The sequence below is a fragment of the Anas acuta genome, chromosome 1, assembly GCF_963932015.1.
Source record: "Anas acuta chromosome 1, bAnaAcu1.1, whole genome shotgun sequence".
NCBI lineage: Eukaryota > Metazoa > Chordata > Aves > Anseriformes > Anatidae > Anas > Anas acuta.
The window spans coordinates 18653440-18671457 of NC_088979.1; the positions used below are offsets into that span (position 1 = coordinate 18653440).

The 18018-nt window shown below is 43.3% G+C and overlaps 1 protein-coding gene across 1 annotated transcript; it reads right to left on the reverse strand.

The window, feature by feature from the left end:
- Positions 1-8537: 8537 nt before the first annotated feature.
- On the reverse strand, positions 8538-12085 carry GJB2 (gap junction protein beta 2). Its single transcript, XM_068671037.1, has 2 exons — positions 11943-12085; positions 8538-10043 (listed from the first exon to the last, which is right to left on the reverse strand). The coding sequence occupies exon 2, from the start codon at positions 10019-10021 to the stop codon at positions 9344-9346; it is 678 nt and encodes a 225-aa protein (XP_068527138.1). The 5' UTR covers positions 10022-10043; positions 11943-12085; the 3' UTR covers positions 8538-9343.
- Between the last annotated feature and the right edge of the window lie 5933 nt (positions 12086-18018).

Below are 18018 nucleotides of genomic sequence, written 5' to 3' on the forward strand. Positions count from 1 at the left end.
GATTGAGCCTATGTTAGGAAAAGAAAGAATTAGGCTTAGTATTTTTTAAAAGTGTTTTTCAAAGACTCTCCTCAGTCAAGAACATCTGTTGTGCTGTTGTGTGCAGACCATTTAAAGAACCCAATTTATTACAACTCTGTCCAGGTGTAAATCTTTAAATCTTTCAGCTAAAAATTCTGAGGAGGAAGAGCTACCTTGACCTAAGCACTAATAGTGGCACTTTGACAAATTACTATCACCAGAGTTGGGTGATACATCCAAAACACAGTGCTGTCACGATTGTCAGTGTTGTAGTATCACAGTGTGGATCCTGAAGCAGTGGGGCAAGGGTGGGAATCCCAGCCCCTGTAATTCCTGACATTACAACTTCCTTCATGCAGTGAAGCCCCTGAGCTGAAAGGTTTGATTTTAGGAAAAAGAAGAGAGAGATCTCACTTCCAACCACCACTCCAAAAGGTTTAATACTATGAAGCACTTGGTGTTTCCATGATTGCTTTCTCAGTATCTTGCAGGTGTGAAGTGGTATTTCCCACCAGCTGTATAAACTGGCCTTAACACTCTTTTGTTAGAAAAATATTCTTGATCAGGAGAGCAGTGAGGTTCTAGAGGAGCTTTTCAGTACCACCACCAAGGATTTTTAAGATAGAATTCAATACGTCTTCAAATGGGGATAATTTGATGCTGTGGCTGCCAACCATGGGACTACCTATCCATGAACAATTTCCTTTCCAGGAATTCCCTTCTGTGTTCTTACAAGAAGAGTTTTGGGCTGTCAACAAAACTCTCTGGGATAGCTGTAGAAAATTCACAGGCAAGCAGGCCAAATCCCCAGGGGAAACCTGAAAGGAGCAGCTTTAAAAATAAAGGACTAATTATGTAGTGGTGAGTACACAAGCATGAAGGCATGTTGAGGAGGCATGAGGGGTTATTTTTTAGTCATGTACCAGAATGTGAGGATCTGAAGCCAAATTAGGAGGGAAAGAGAAAAAATAGGACTTGTCTCCATGAGGAATTTGTTCAGAAGAAAGATATGCTTGGGTTTAAAAGTAGGTGTTAAGAAGTGTCTCTTCCCCTGGACACTCTGACAGTAGGATTCCCAAGAAGGGGCCGTCCTGCCAACTTCCTCATCAGCACTTGTCTTTAAAGGTTTAGAGCACTGCCAGAGGCCACTTCAGTGTGCGCCAAATCCCTAAGTCCTTTTTATGTTCAAAGGCCTCTCTCCATTGTTATTAACACTAGATAGCATCATAAAACTTAAGTCCATATTTATTTTGTTACATTAAAATGCATATTTACATAATTTTCCTCTTCCATCCAGGCCTCCACACAGGTGGCAACCCTGGTTCCTTTAGCAGAAAAAGTGGGATTCAAGGTGGTACTTGGCTATCAGCAGTGCTGATAGTACTTGTATCCACACAGCCTCAAAAAGAGCTATGAATGCCTTCATTTCTGCTCGTTGTGGCACCCTGCATGATATGCCAATAAAAAGAACTTTGCTTGACATGCCACTGTGCTACAGAAGATGGCACCAAAGATACTTAAATGCTGAGAAAGGCTGCTGTTCCCTCAGGGGGCACAGTTTCAAGCAAGAAGTGAAGTCTTCTCTAGTTGTTTTCTACATGGATGAATCAAAATACTTTGGAACCTACTAGCTATTAAATAAATTGGTAATAAAAACATTGGTATTCTGGCTTAATCTCATATTATAGTTACTATTATTATTGTACCAATTAGTAATTAGTGTTCTGTTAGACACTACTGACAAGCACGTTAGAGAACATATTAACAAATTAGAGCTGATGACAGGAAAAGTTATTGTGATTATTTTGTATTATAAAAATTACTTTATATTTGTAATAAGAGTTATTGTGATTTTTAGTTTGTAGGAACAGTTGCTTTCTGGTCATCCTTCTGAGAGCAAAAGCTCCATGTGATGAAGAGGAAAAATTACAACTGTTCAAGCCAGGTATTTGTACAGAGGAAGAATCAAAAAGAGATACAGGATGTGCATAATCTTAAAATAAATGTCACTTTTTGTCACTTGGTCATGGCAAGAAGTTTCTGTTTGTTTTCCAAACTACTGACAGAAAAGTGAGGAAATAAGAGACAAATATTGATATTTGAAATATATTAATGCCTGCCACGAGCCTGTCAGGAAGCAAATTGAGCAGAAAACAGAACAAAAGGCAGAGTTCAGGTAGTTCTCTGTTGAGCTAGTGAGTTAAAACAACACCTACAAGGGCTGAGGGGGGATTGTGCTGAAGCAAGGGACAAGAGGGCAGTAGGTGAGAAGCAGGGCCAGTAGAGAGCAGGGAAGGTACAGCAGCAAAAGAGGTAAAAGGCAGGAACTTTGGCCTTTCTAGTAGTAACCACCTATGAAAATACAGCCAGAGGCTGTGATTTGGAATTGCATTGTGCGTAGCAGCAAATACAACTTAACATATTGCCATTCCCTCCACCCCTTCCGCTCACTCCCTGCAGCTCTTCTTGCCCAACACCATGGCCTACTGCCCCACAGTCACGTCAGCAGAAGCGTTTGTTCATGTGCCCTCCCTGTAAGCCGTATCAAGGAATTGGTCCAGCTAAAAATCAATGCACCAAAGCAAAACACTTGTTTCTGTATCGGCTAAAAGAGTCACCAAATGTGATGCCAAGTGCAGCTGTGCAAACAACCGTGCTGGCATGGTAAAGGTCCTGGAATGAAGGTGCTGTGTTGGATGGGAAGGGAGAGACACAGATGGGGTTAGGGGTGAGTAGGAAGCAATGACATCAACGTTAATATCCTAAGCAAGTGCTACCAGTGGATGCTTCGTAATGCCAAACCACAACCAAAGCTTCTGCACAAGGAAACTGCCCGCCTGATGTTCTTTCCCATTGTACTCAGGGTAAGAGCAAATAAAATGTATTTACCAGGAATATACCTTGAATATACCTTATTGACATACATCACGACTTTGTCACGGCCTCAAACGCCAGATACCTTCCAAAGAAAAGAACAGCAAAAGAAGCGGAAAAACAAGCAGAGCTCATATATGGGAAACTGTCTCTGCAGAGTTCAAGCTGCTGCACAATGCGATGGTCTGGTTTGAACTGAAAGAAACTGGTAACACAAAACATCTTGCTATCACTCTGAAACTTCTGGATGCAGACCGGGCTGCAGGGAACTCCACCCACGGATAGTCAATGGGGCAGGAGAGCTGAAAATTGGTCTGGGTTTTGGTCTTCCTCCTATCACAAGGAAAGCCTGTGTTGTGAGATATAAAACCGAGGCAGAAAGAGCTTTTTACCTACTCTGCTGAGAAGAAAACAAACAAACAATTACCAACTTCACTTATATGAATTGCAATTTTACTTGGATAAAATTGTATGCCACCTTGTATGCTTTTGTCAAGTGGAATTTATTACGGTGCAAGAATGTGATATTGCAATGGCTAAAAGCAGAAAGAAACCCTGCTGACAGAGATCACACTGGACAGACCTGTGCACTGACACGTAGATTTGATTTCATATGAAAAAGACTTTGATTTAGTAGATGAGCTTTGGCTCAGCAAAAAGAGCCTGTACAACTTGACTCTTCAGTTGGGGCCCCCTTACCACAGATTTTAGAAGTTCCCTCTGTCCCATAGCAGAATCCTATAGCTAGACCACCCTCAGCAGATGTTGGACTAGGTTGTCATTTAACAATCTTCAGTGACGATAAGTCCGTCATCTAACTCAGTGCTCAGCCCTCTTCACAGCATGCTTTCTGCAGTGAGTAGCCCACCTCTCATTCCAACATAAGCCTTTTACTTCTTGTCCAGTTGCCAGCAGATATAAAGAACAGCATCCTCATCTTCCTTGCCACAATCTTTTGCATATTTGGGGAGCTCTGTGGACCTTCCTTCAGATGTTTCCAGGCTGGCCCATTTCTTTCAAGCTTTCCTCACAAATTCTGTGTTTTAGATATTTGGTCGTCTATTATTGCCAACTCCAGTTGATACACAGGCTTTTGTAACAGAAGGTGCCCCAAAATAGGATCCAGATAAGGACTTGAAGATGCTAAGAATGCTGAAAGCATTTCAGACATCATATTTTTGGCAAACCTTTAATACATACTGGTATGATATTTTTCTGAGTCAATAACATTATTGACTCATGTTCCATTGATGGTCTACTACAAACTCCAGCTCTTCCCTTCAAAAATTGTTCATTGCTTCAGAACAGTTCTCCATCCTACGACTTTGCAAGTGCTTAGTGTTTCACAACGATAGCCTTTAGTCCTTCCCAACTTCTCAAACTGCGTTGGTTATACCATTTCTCCCAGTGATAAAGATCTCATCGAATTCCAGGCCTGTCTTCCCAAGTACCTGCAGTTCCTCCCAGCTGCATAGTTTATCCCACTTGGTGGAGCCTCACACTTTGACAATGAATCAACTATTAACAACTATTTTACTGCTATATACAAAAGCTTTTATCATGGCCTAGGCAGAAATCATTCCTGACAAATCCATGTTGCAATGTCACCGTCTTCTATCAGATAACAGTTAGATAATGATTCAGTCGGGTTGTTCCTTGGTGTCTGGGTGCACATGTGCATGGATGTGTTTGGTTTTGTTAATTTGTGCTGGAGAGATTGTGGCAGCTCCTTACACCGTATATTAAATGCTCAGTCCTTGGACAGGACGCAACATCCAGGGCAGGGACATGACTAACCATAAGCAGGTATTACGAGAATGATGCAACACACAATAGGTTTGAAATCTTTACCACACAATGATTATAAAATATTTTTTCTGGCACCTGTCATTGCAATGACCTTAACAAACAATGCCTGATTAGCCATCCCTGCTCCCCATGAACACGACATAGTTATCGTCTTTATCTTTTAGTTGGGAAAACTCAGGAACAAGGGGCATAGGGGCTAAGTCCGTACTAGGACTGCTATAATACTTAGAATAATAAAAATACTAATCAAGTGAGACAAGTCTTAGGAGAAGAGCAATGTTGGATACTAGACAGAAAATTTTACAGTCTCCCTGTCAAAAGAAGGTGCTGCAGTCTTGCTAATGGGTGGATCTCTTGGAGGAGTAATTTTTGTATTCTCTTAGAGATTGAACCTCAGTCAAAAAATATCTGCATATCTATGTTTTTAACAACATTTCACGATTCTGGCTTAAACAGTTCTAAAACTGCTATTTTCTTTCACAGCTGACAAGCCTGTATTACTGTAATTGCCAGGAGGACAGCAAAGATATATGCTGCCTAAGCCAGTAAGTGTGCCCAGCACAGCTTGCTCACTGAAAAATGCTGCCTGCTTCGGACCGGCGTGGCTGCAGCATTTATCAGGCGGGGCACTGTGCTGGGCTATGAGTGACATGCTGAAATGCTGTTTGGTTTTAGGAGTGCACAGAATGCACACTGCTGTTGGAAAGCCTGAGAGCAAGGCTTTATGTGAAGAGCTTCAAAGACACAATGAAAAAGCAAATAGAAAACATCATTTAAGCACAGTAATCCATCCAAAACCTGCAGTGATTCATAGCTCGGCTGTGTAAGTTCCCTACCTGTTCACTCTAAACACGTTCCCTTAAATGCTAAGTCGTGTTGGTGTGATAGCACTCCTTTACCAGAAAGGCTGATGCAAGCATCTGGCTGCCTGGCAGGATGCTTGAGAGGTTTTTATTTTATTAGATGTATTGCTGTGGGCATAGAGCAGGTGGGTGTAAAAATAATCACTGAGTTACCGCTGGTGATTTTACGGGGAAGAAAGTACATGCAGCTCCTGAAGTACTTTGAAGATCATTACCATTCGTCTTAGCTAATTAAGTCTTGGATAGTTACCATTACTTTTGCTGTTGCCTTAGCTACAAACAGGTTTAGATGACTGTGTACATACTGTGATAGTGAAAATCGAAGGAAAACTGGAATTAACACCCAGATTAGTGACTGCCCTGGTTATCAGAACAGGTAACCACAAAATACAGTGAAATTCGTTATGATTTTGTTGCCCGTAAGCCACATTAGCCTAGGTTGTAGGGGAAGGAATTGTAATTAGGGAAAATGAGAAATTAAACTCCATAGGGCTGTTTTTAGTAATGTGTTCCTGGTGTTGTGCATTTGCTGTTGTATATTTACTTTTTACCAAAAAAAAAGCAACTTCTAACAATGCTGCTGTTTTGAACTGAACCTCCATGGTACAGCAGTGCTCATCTCTGTATGGACCCTGTCATTTGTCTTTTATATTCTTGCTGTTGGATAGGAAATAATACAGTATTATTACAACACTGTATTAGGTATTTTTATACCCAGGAGTCAGAATGCGGACTTCTGGCTTCCTTTTAATGTAGTCTTTCACCCAGGGGAATATTTATTTGTTTTGTTTTGTTTTCTCTAGATGGGTCAATGAGCTAATAGTGAAGTTTGCTTTGCTGCCCTTCTGACAAGCATAGTTGTAGGTTTGGTTTTAAGGGTTTGGGGTTTAGCCTTGTCAAAGCCAATGGAAAACCTCTGGTGATTTCAGTCAAGGTATAATTCTAGCCTGTCCCACTCTTATACTTCCCAGTTTGGACACCGCATTATTTGACACTTTACATCCTTGCTCTGCTGTACTCTAGGCAGTAAGGAGTCAGCTTTCTTTACAGTCAGGACTTCAGATTTGCTGCCTGAAGTCTTCAGCACTCGTGACCTTCATTCTGCAAAGTCTAGGAGCCACATGCCAAAGGTGTAAACACTGTGTATTTCAGGAAAGAACACACACAATTCCAAAACAGCATTGTATTTTAATCGGTATCAAATCTACTTGTAGGTCAACCATGCAATGTAGCACACAGAAATAGGTGCAAAGTGTTTAGTTTCTATTATCTGAACATTTTTTTTCCCTACAAAGCAGCTTTTTAGAAAAATAAAAACATAAACAGAAATCTCAGAGACAATAAACACCTCCTGCTAGAGCTATTACCCTCTGATATTGCAGTTCCAAATGGAACTCCTCTCTTGGCCACTTCCAGCCACATTCCCAATTTCTATCTTTTTTTTCCCTTACATAAAACCTGGTTGCCAAACTGCTAGCTGAAGATACTTAACCTCATCTTGCTGGCGTTACCAGTTGTGGTGCAGCTCGTTTGAAATTCCAGTTAAAGGCACTCTGGGAAAACAAACTCACCCCCCTATGGAGTGGTTAGGTTGTTAATGAGCTTTTTCCAGCTGCATACGGCTAGTACAGGAAGGATTTACACAACATATTTGATTTCTAGCACTGATCACACATGTGGCCTTCCACTAAGGGCTCATGAAGTCAGCAGGATGTAGCTGGTAGCAAAGGCAGTGTAAGTGGTTGAAAACAAGCTGTGGCAGAAGGATAAAATGCTTTCAGTAGCTCTTGGCTATTAAATGTATTATTGGTGCATACGTTTTCTATTGCAGTAAACAGACTTTCATTAGACACGTTAGGCAATACATGGCACGTAGAAGTAATACAGAAAACAGACACCACAAAAGTGCTTTGATCATGCTTTCGGCAGAAAATAAAAATCTTGTTGTTACAAAAGAAATGTAATACTAGAGCACCGGGAACGTAGATAGCTTGTTCTTTGTGCTCATACACAGAACAATGCAGGAACTTTACCAAGCACAAACCTTGTATGTGCCAAACTTTGTTCTTTAGAGTTGAATTAAGGATGTTTTCAGAGACCAGGTTTCCAGTTTCTCATTATTGACTTTCCATCATTTTGTTCATGCTTCCAAGGATGTTGTTCTTATTTTTTTTTCCCTGCTCCCCTGTTAGAGGAAAGATTTCCATCCGCAGTCAAGCTGTAACACTGGATGCAGCACACCAGCAAGGGGAGCCTGCTTGTGCTCCGCTTCCAGGGCACAGTGAGGGGTCACGAGTCTTAATTAAGGCAGCTTTGTTTATCCAACAGTGATAAACTTAAAAGTATTTGAGGAGACCGATGCAAAAAAGAGAACCTAAGATAACGCTCATTCTTTTGGGAGGAAAGCTAGTTATTAAAGCTAAGGAGAAACAGGCAGCTTTCTAGAAGTGAGTTCAACGGGCAGGCACTTGGGAGGTTCGCTGCACTGCTGCATGTGCTGGTGTAGCTGCCTAGGACAGGCATAAAAGCAGAACACGTTTCAAGACTTCTCTGGAGAAAAGACTGACTCACATAGATCAAGTCAGTAAGGTACAATGCACAGCTCAGCAATGTGAACTTTAAGAAAAACACCAAGTTCTCAAGATCCTCCTCATTTCTGATTGGGACACTGCTATTTCAGCTCTGCAAATTGTCTGTAATTCTTGCTGAACATATGGCAACAAGAGGAAGGGTGTTTCAGTCTCACAACGTGGAATGTCAGAGACTGGGAGTGGTTTGGTGCACTCACTCCGAAGGTACCTCAGAGTGGGAGAAGGTTTCATGAAGAAAAGTTACACAGGATGGATGAGTAATAAGGGGGGGGAAAAAAAAAAAACATTAATGGAAGGAGCACCAATAGGTGTAATCTACCGGGTATCATGCTGTAAGTGTTGAAGCACTTCTGGAAAACAAACAGAATGAAACAATGAGGCAATTTTTCTTGATCTTTACTGAAAAAAATGTTAAAGGTACACAGCTGAAGGAGGCCCAGTCAGGCAATAAAGTGTTATCAAATAAAATCTACTGTACTGAGATTCTCCACAAAATGTTGGGGAGGCAACAGCCCTTTTCTTTCACCTGACCAAAAGAAGGAAAAATAAACTTAATTCCTCCCACTGCTGCAGCCCCTGGGAGTGGAGGGAGGAGCACTGACCACCCCCAGCCACATACGAGTGGCTCCACAGTGCAGGAAAAAACAAATAATAAAAAAAAATGCTGGTCCCCAGCAAAGCTGATAGCATTTGCTAAGGAATTCATGTCTCTCCAGAATGCTTAGAGAAAATAGGACACATGCTATAATGATCCTGTCTGTCTTCTCCAGGATCTGGAAGTTCCTCCCAAAAAACCCTTCATCCCACTTTTGACCAAAACTCTTTGTTTTTGGCCTGCCTCTGAAGCTGACACTGTGTTTGTGATTCCCTGCTCTTTTGTGGGCACTAGAGCCTTCTCTGGGCTTTTCCACTCCCCCTTTTTGAGAAGTGACCATTACAGCAGGAGGCAAACTTGGAAAAGCTGCTGCCAAAAGACTTTTCTCTCTATTTGTGGATGCAAGAATACTGAATTAGCCCATAACCTTGAAATTTGCCTCAGTGTCAGCTTCCCAAGCAGGCTATCATTATAAAAATATGCCCTTTTATTTGTCCTTTTCTTTGAGTGTGAAAATATTGCAGATTGTTTTCTGACACCTAAGAAAATTTGAGGGAAATGGGGAGCTAGGACATCCTGGAACTGGGAGATTATTTTAAAGCTGCTGTTTTCCTGGATTGTTTCATGCAGATTTTTGCCACTAGGTAACACAACTCAGCCAGATTCAATGTCATGCAGATCCCGGACACCGCAAGCATGAAAATAGTAAAGGTGGTTTTCTCGGTGGGCCGAGACACAAAGCAGTCCACTACATTGGGGCAGGGCCACGCATCACACTTCACCAGGCGAGGCATCTGGTACCCATCGTACATGTAGTAGAACACGTACATGAAGACCGCTTCAAAGATGATCCTGAAGAAGATGCTGCTGGTGTACGTCCACCACAGGGGACCTCGAATGTGAATCTTTTCGTTCTTCAGCTCTTCTATATCAATTTTCTCACCGTTTCTGAAGCGCCGTTTCTTCTCGTGCCTGGTGTAAGCTACGTGCATGGCCACCAGCAGCGCAGGCGTGGAGACAAAGATCAGCTGCAGGGCCCAGAGTCTGATGTGAGAGATAGGGAAAAAGTGGTCATAGCAAACATTTCTACACCCAGGTTGAAGGGTATTGCAGACAAAATCTTGTTGTTCATCTCCCCAGACTCTCTCTGCAGCCACGACCAGGATCATGATGCGGAAGATGAACAGGACCGTGAGCCATATCTTCCCGATGCTAGTGGAGTGTTTGTTTACACCTCCCAAGATGGCCTGCAGAGATCCCCAATCCATCTTCTCTTCTGTGTCCTTCTACCTGTAAGATGACATCAAACACCAAATAGTCACTTTTCAAGGGGCAAAGAATCATTTCCAGATCTCCTATCAACAAGAGGACTTCCTAGCACTCACTTGAGAATCATAGTATTAATGAAGGTGGCTTGCATTTCACTATCTGTACATTCATGGATTCAAACAGCCTGGTAGACTCTCTCCTTCCATATATTTACAAATATCAAGGTGTGCTTGTCCCAATTTCCTAACAAGGCTTTTGGTAGGCAATAAGTCACACCTTCGAATGTATTTCCTCCCTGCATCCTCTTGTGCCATCCTTCCCTTTGAGATATTTCTCCCTGTGGTTGGCTCTTGTTGCTTTGCCTCACCTCTGTGTTTCCCAAAGCAATAGAAAACTATACCACTGTATAAGTTAATGCCACATCTGGACAAAACAGATGATTTTTATAGAATTTCTTTGCCAACACCACAGCCCTAGAAGACTGGGCTGTACTTGCTTTGCCTCCCAAGTAAGTAACACTTGGCCATCTCTGTCAGAAGCCCTCACTCCTCCCAGACACCTCCAGCAGGCCCCGAAGGCTGTCTGCTGCAGCTCAGACACATCCTTTCCTTGGCAGGGCCTTCATCACTGTAAGTACAGGGTTTGATTATGTCAGTGGTGCCAGAAACCTCAAGCCAGCTCTGTTGGGCCACATGCATAGATAGCACTAACCGGCAGGCACAGGAAGGCACTGCAGAGCCTGCCCTGCCACATTCATCCCTATCTCATCAGAAAAGGAGACAAGCAGAGCCAAAGAGTTGAGAGACAAAGCCCTTAGCTAAAGAGTTTATGTTGATTTTCTAGATGCTATCACACCCCAGTAAAATACACAGGAGACTGAATGTCAGCAAAGTCCTATTTCAGCTTTCCTCCCTTCCTCATACTCCTGAGGAAAATCTATACCTTGTGAAAAAAGAAGCTTAAGTTCTGCAGAAATCAGAGTCCAGCCTCATCTTTCACTGGTCAGCAGCCATTTGGAAACTCTCCCTGAACTGGGCAACACACAAAATCCTTAGCTGGAAGCTCACACAGCTGGGAGCTGCTCTGTGAGGTTCGAGCTCCAGCCTTGCATGGGAGCCACAGAGCCCCTTCTGCCCCGGGGCAGTGCACATGCTTTAGGGTGAGCACGGTACCTTGCAACACCCGGCTGGTGAAGTCTCCAAATCCTCTAGCTCTCATATAACAGGAGAAATAAAAATAAATACAACTTCTTCACGCCACTGCCATTAGGGTATGACCGAGGGCTCAGCGTGCCCCAACGCATACCCTTGGTAAGAGGGCCTCGCTTGTACAGACAGGCCTCGAGGCATGAGGAGCAGGTCACACGAAGAAAGGTTAAATTGGGTAAAAGAAAATAAAAAAGGCTCGAGAAGGTGCCTGCGATTCCTCCCACCGTTGACAATCTCACACTGCCGAGACCACCAAGGCTTTTATGCAGCTTTTGATGATGACCTGAACCCATGGCTGCGATCAGGTACCGGCATCTTTGGGTTAAGATTTCCTCTTATTTGTGTGTAATCGTTAAAATAAATATGGAAAAAAAAATAAGGAGAAAAATACATATATATATACACACACATGTATATTAGTGAAGTATTTTAAAAGGGCTAACAGGGACTGAAGGAAGGTTATCTGAGTGCACACCCCATCGGGATGAACAACCCAGGCTCTAAGAGCGGGCTCACACCGCAGTTTTGAACCAGAGCTGTAAAAATTTGGGGAAAATCAATAATAATAACACTACAGCACAGCTACAAGACACCCCCCTGCCCAGCTGCCCCTTCCCAAAGCGCCCCTTCCCTTCGACCCGGGTCCCCGGCAGGCACCCCCTAACCCCAAACCCGACCCCACGGGCGGGCAGGAGCCGCTGCGGAGCCTCACCTGGCGGGGCTCAGCTCGGCTCGGGTCCGGGTCCGGCGGTGTCAGCGGAGCGGCCGGTGCCCGGCTCGCCGCCCCGCGGCTCTGAGGTCCCTCCCCGCTCACCTGCCGCCGCTTTTAACCCGCCCCGAGCCCGCCTCCGCCCGCCGGGGCCGGGCCGGGGAGCGGGGCCGGGGCTGGGCCTCAGCCAGGCCGGGGCTAGGCCAGGCCGCCCCCCCGACACACACCCAAAACCCGAGGCACCAGCCCCTTTTCACTCTTTCACCCCCACTGCTGCCCCTTCGCAGTCTTCTCAACACCATCGTTCACAGCCCAGTTTTGGTTTCCTGTTTTTGTTTTTTCTGTGGCCCAAAATCCTGTCAGAAAAGAGCGCTCTGCTGCTGCTGCAGAGAGGGTGTGAAAAGGCTGGGAGATGGGGAAGTGCCGTGCCCATCGCCTGTGAGATAATAAAAACTTCTCCAAGAACATTAAAGCGCCGCTGGGAATGGTTGTGTTTATTTTGTTTTATTTGTGTGTGTTATCTGTCCCGCGTATTGTGCTAAGCACGGAGCTGGGGTTTATGAGGCGTGCCTGGAAGTAGGAACGCTTTCATCAGCAGTGATTCAAATGTAATTTAAGCTTGATCTGGTAATTTGTATAGATAACAATTACAGAAAACTAGCACTTGTGTGTGTGTGTGTGTGTCTGCAAAATGGCCAAGTGACTTTGCTTCTGCACTGGGAGGTGTAGAAAACAGTCAGATATGTAAGGTCTTGAAGAAGAAGAAAAAGAGGAAGAAGAAGAAGAGGAAAAAGAACAAATGTCAGAAAGAACCAGCTATATTTTATAAAACAATACCAAAGTCTGAAAAATCTGACATCAGTAACTGTAATGCTCGAAAGAAATCCTTTGCTCATGTTGTGGGTTGTAAGATAATGCAGAAATGAAAGCATTTCATAAAAACTGGAAAATACTGTTGTAATTTTCTCAATGCAGAAACGGTTATTATCTTATTTCCAGATTTCAGAATTCTTGGCATCATCTTCCAGTAATCTGCCTTAGAGATTTCCAAAGGTTGTGTCTCCATCTCTTCATTTCACAGCCCATAGTCACCTCCAGAGGCTCTGTCTGGATGAATACTTATAATAGCCTTTGGTTCACTTTCTGGCATTGCTTTGTATAATGTTTTGATGTTGCCTGCATCTGGATTATAAAAATATTTCACATTTATCCCATATATATGTCAAAATCCACAAAATCATAGAGTAATTATCTCAAAAACTTAACTACGTATTGTGAAACAACAACAACAAATATTTAAGAGCTGTTTTTATATGATTTCATGGGACACTCTTGACTCCTCACCACTAGGAATAATAGCCAGTCATCGTTTCCCTGTTCAACTCCTCTCTGCATTCATGAATGCAGAAATTTTTGTTGTATCCTCTCCATCCTTTGTATTTTGCACTGGAAAGCCTTATTTCTTGCATCCATGTCATGCAGGAGCTGCTATATACTTTTATCATCATCATCACAAATCTTTATGCCTTTTAATGAGAATGGTCCAAGTACTTGCAGTATGCACAGTTTATATATGTACAAAACAATGCTTTCTGCTGCATTCTCCATCATTTTCTTATAATCCTTATTTACTTGTTTCCACTTTTCAGGCATCTCAGAGCAAGGAGTTGACTTTCCCATGGTCACTCCAATTTTTTTTCCTAAGACTTCTAGCAGGTAGAGCTGGTACCTCCTGGGGTACATACATCTACTTGAACAGGTATACTTCAGATTGATTTTCCTCATTGTGTATTAGTTTACACTAGCTGACACTGAGGTTCATTTGCCATTTTATTATCCACTATGGATAAGATAACTATCCACTTATGGAAAAGATCTTCTGCTATCCCTCATGGCCAGGTTTGGTTTTGATTATGATGAAGCATCAGGTTTTTAATGTACTATTCACAAGTATTTTGATTTTTCCTAAATCCTATCTGTAGCAACCTCCTTACTCATCACTCCTGTTAAAGCAAGGCTCTTTCAACACCTAGCAACTTCCTTGCTACTTGTCACGCAGAATTATTTTTGACCAACTGGAAATATAGCTATAGAGTCAGATTGTATTTTGGAAATAGTTTTCATTTCTTCAAGGCTGAGCTAAATATGTTACACCTGACATTTTTCACCAACATCAGCAATAAAAGTACCTTCCCAGTTCAACTCAGCATGTGTAACCGGTTTGTCTCCACATTAATTCTTCAAACACTCATTTTAGTCATGCTAAGACCAAAACCACCACAGTTTGATAGTCTTTGAGCTGTCTGTTTGGTCTACTTCGATACCTTTCCACACACATTAGTGTCTGAAACACGCGTCCAAACATTATTTTCATGTTCACGTAAATTGCCATCCCAGCATTTACACAAATGAGCATTCACATTTTATGCAACAGTGCCTTGACAAAGTCAGGCTAACACAAATACCCGGTCATAGGAGCTGGACTCTGTAAAGCCCTGCCCTCCAAGTCTCATGTATGGCACTGGATTCTTAAAATGCACCACATAGACCACTGAAAAAAAGAAGCCAGTGCAGTAGACATCAACCCTTCCTTATGCTCACTGACCAGCTCAAGCAATTCAGTAGGTTCCTGGAGAGGGTCACAGTGCCTAACTGTGCTCCACTGTCCTCCATGAGTTAGACCCATCTTTACCAGATCACTCCTTAAAATTACTCTGCAAAGTTGTTACATGAAACAGCTTGGGCTCCTTCTGATCTATTGGATGTGTAGAATAACAGAGAATTTAGACCAGTTTAATTCAGCTGTAAAACAAAACAAAACAACAGTGTGACACTTTACAGTGATACTTCTGAAGTGTCAGTAGCAGCCTGTGCCCTTGTTTCACCCCCTTCTGGCATCCAGAAGGATTCAGTTTTGTAGAGTCTGTTTGCCTTTTCTCCTTAATTCAGACGGGTTTGTATGGCTGCCTCACCATCCCAGGTCCTTCACCCAAGCCATGCGGCTCTGGAGGACACCTTCCTGGCCAGACCTCGCAGCTTGTGGGGTGTCCACAGGCCCACCTTCCCCTGGCCACATCTCACATGAGCTGCTGGCATGCTTGTGCACAAAAGCTCAATCACTTTCACAAATAAAACAGAGTTGGTGGATAGAACCTATATTTCTTATCTGTTGCTCTAAAAATGTTTTGGGAGAGGGTTGCAGGTCTCTTGTCAGAGGTGGGATAGTCCCTTTCTACAGAGGGGTCCCGTTTCACCCCCAGCTCAGTCATGCAGTGTTCTGCAGGCCCAAACGGAGGAAGGTTTGTGAGGGATGACTGTGATGTTCTTTGCTTCTAGGGCTGTGCTTTCATCTGTCCCTCAGAAATCATCTCCCCTCAGGGGAGAGTGGGCGCAGGGTACAGGACAGAACTAGTGGCAGACCTAACTTTTGGCTAATTCCTGTCATTTGTTATGCAAATTGCATACCTGCAAATGAACTATTAGAGTTTAGGCTGTTAGAGTTTTAACAGGTTTGCCAAGAACGCGTCAATCTTTGATGCTTATCTGAGGACCTTTTGTTCTTCCATATCTCCTGGAGCACACAGAGCTTAGAAGAAGCCCACATTAATTTGCTTATTCAGAGATAAGAATAAGAAGAAGCCAGTGAGAGAAATTGGTGGCAAGCACTGAAGACTGGGGAGAGAAATTGCTAAGGGCAAAGGTGATGAAAGCTGTAAAGGACAGAGAGTGGGCAGCGGCTCTGAAGGACAGGCTGGATGCCACCAGTGGGAGAAGGGCCCATTCTGTACACCCCCACAGAGGGAAGGGGGGGACGTGGGAGGAGAGCTTTCAAAATAAAGCTTCTGCTGTAAATCAGTGGACTCAGTGACAGGAGCTCAAGCGAAAGGGTGGGGAGAGCAGGCAGCATCCAGAAACGATGGATGATTCCACCGTGGAAAGTGGGCTGGATTCATGTTTTGCATTGTTTCAATTCAATCTGAGAAAAGTGCCTTCTCTGGTTCCTTTTGTCAATATTCAAATCACTGACTTACGTGACTAATCCAGCAGTTTGCTGAGGTCTCAAGTGCAAGTCCTGAATCAGATTAAAAACAAGGACAGCATGATTCAGTAACGACTTGGTTGCACCTATGTATGCATCATATTAGCCCAGTCATTTATTGAGTGCAAATATATGGTGGGAAACACTTCCTCTTGCTCACCTATTCGAGGACAAAGTAATTGAACTGCGCTTGGGAAGGAAGAGTCATGAGGAACTAAAGGCACACAGATAAAACCTCGGGCTCTTAAAAAATATATAAAAAAAAAAAAAAAGTTAAAAAAAAAAAAGTGACTTTTACAAAGAGGTTTCCAGGCAGAAGCTACACGCCAAAATGTGCCACCCACAGATCTATGCTGAGTGACTGCTGTGGTCTGAGATCACATCTGTTTGCATGGCTCTCAGGGTCAGCTGCAACCTCAGGACCCTTTGGGTGTCATCTCCAAGCACAGTGCTTCTCCCTGGAGCAATGGGACATGTGAAGCCATAGGAGATGCATATGGGCATAGGAGATGAAATAAGGGCAGGTCATCTTCTCAGACACACTATTTCTTTTTCGATTCCTCATTTTTTTTGCATTCCCAGATTTTAGACTTTTTTTCACTTGCATTTCTGCTACTTGTCACTCATCCCATCAGATGGCTCCTTCACAACTCAAGGCCAAAAGTTCTTTCTTTATTCAAGAAGAAGGTCTCCATCGCCACTTAGGGGTGAAAATAATTTAGGACTCTGCAAGGTGGTCATGTGCATAAGTTGGAGAACGTTTAAAACCTGCTGATTTTTGGTGGCCATCTGTACTCAGTGGAGCAGATTCAAGGAGAGCATAGCATGACCGGGTCACATACTGATGCTGGTGGGAGAAAATCTTCAGTGCCTGGAGAGCATTTGGGCACCGAAGCATGCAAAGCTACGTGCAAAGCTGGCACTGGTCCTCCTATGCAGAAACAACACCAGGAGGGCGCCCATGATGTCAAAACCAAGCAGGCAGCTGCATGCTGAAGCTTGACTGCTGTTAGTCAATGGGCAACAATTTGGAGCTGGAAAGTCAACTGAAATTATGCAAGACTGTGAGACTCTGGTTTGTACAGGAAGTAATAAAGGAAACTGAAGCAGTAGGCTTCAGGAAGGGCTGTGTGACCAAAAGCCATTGAGTATATGATGAAAAAAAGGGTATATTACCAAATTATGCATGTGCTGAGAAGGTAATTGGAAGCTTACCCCATGAAATAACAGAGGCTGCACTGGGGAAGTACAAGCCATGAACAAACCTTAAAGAACACAAAATAGGTGAGGCGGTAGTGTCTGCCCAAATCTGCCCCTCCTCTTTGGGAGTAGGCTGTTTTGAGTGAACGCTGTGTTTCATCAATGTCTACGCTGGACACCAGACAGCATTCAGAAAGGGTTCAAACAGTGTGTGCTCATTGATGCTCCGCAGACTTGAAAAGATAGCAGCGATGATCTGTACACCACCTCATAGCAGCAGAGCGGGGAGTGAAGGCAGATTGGCAGAACGATTCTGCTGACCTGGAACAACCAGAGACAAAACCCAACAGCAAAGGACATGAAAATGCTGCTGAGCTGAGGGCAGCTCTCTTTGTCAGAGGGAGGCAGGGTCTGCTTCTCTTGGGGCAGGTGGGGCTGGACTATGGCGTGGTGTTGCTGCTTGGAAGGACTCCTCTGGGTTCATGGCACATACAAACCCCAGACTGGTAACACGAGTCGCAGACAGTGCATTTGAGATGTAAAAGCTGATATGTAAACACAAGAATAAATCCAGATGAAGTATTAGATACTCGGGTAACACAAGTTAAATTAATAAATAAATATATTTTAATGAAATAATTTTTCTGCAGTTGACTAAAATGTCCTGAGGCCAGTGAGTGTGACCCTTTCTGTGCCCATATTTTAATTTGTGCTACATTTCTTTGCTGCACTTCTGCAGGTGGTAAATGGATGCTAAGTATAAGCAGGTGGACTTTCAGTATTTGAGGGACTGGTTGATAACGACCAATGCTTATGATTTAAGACCCACACTCTGATAAC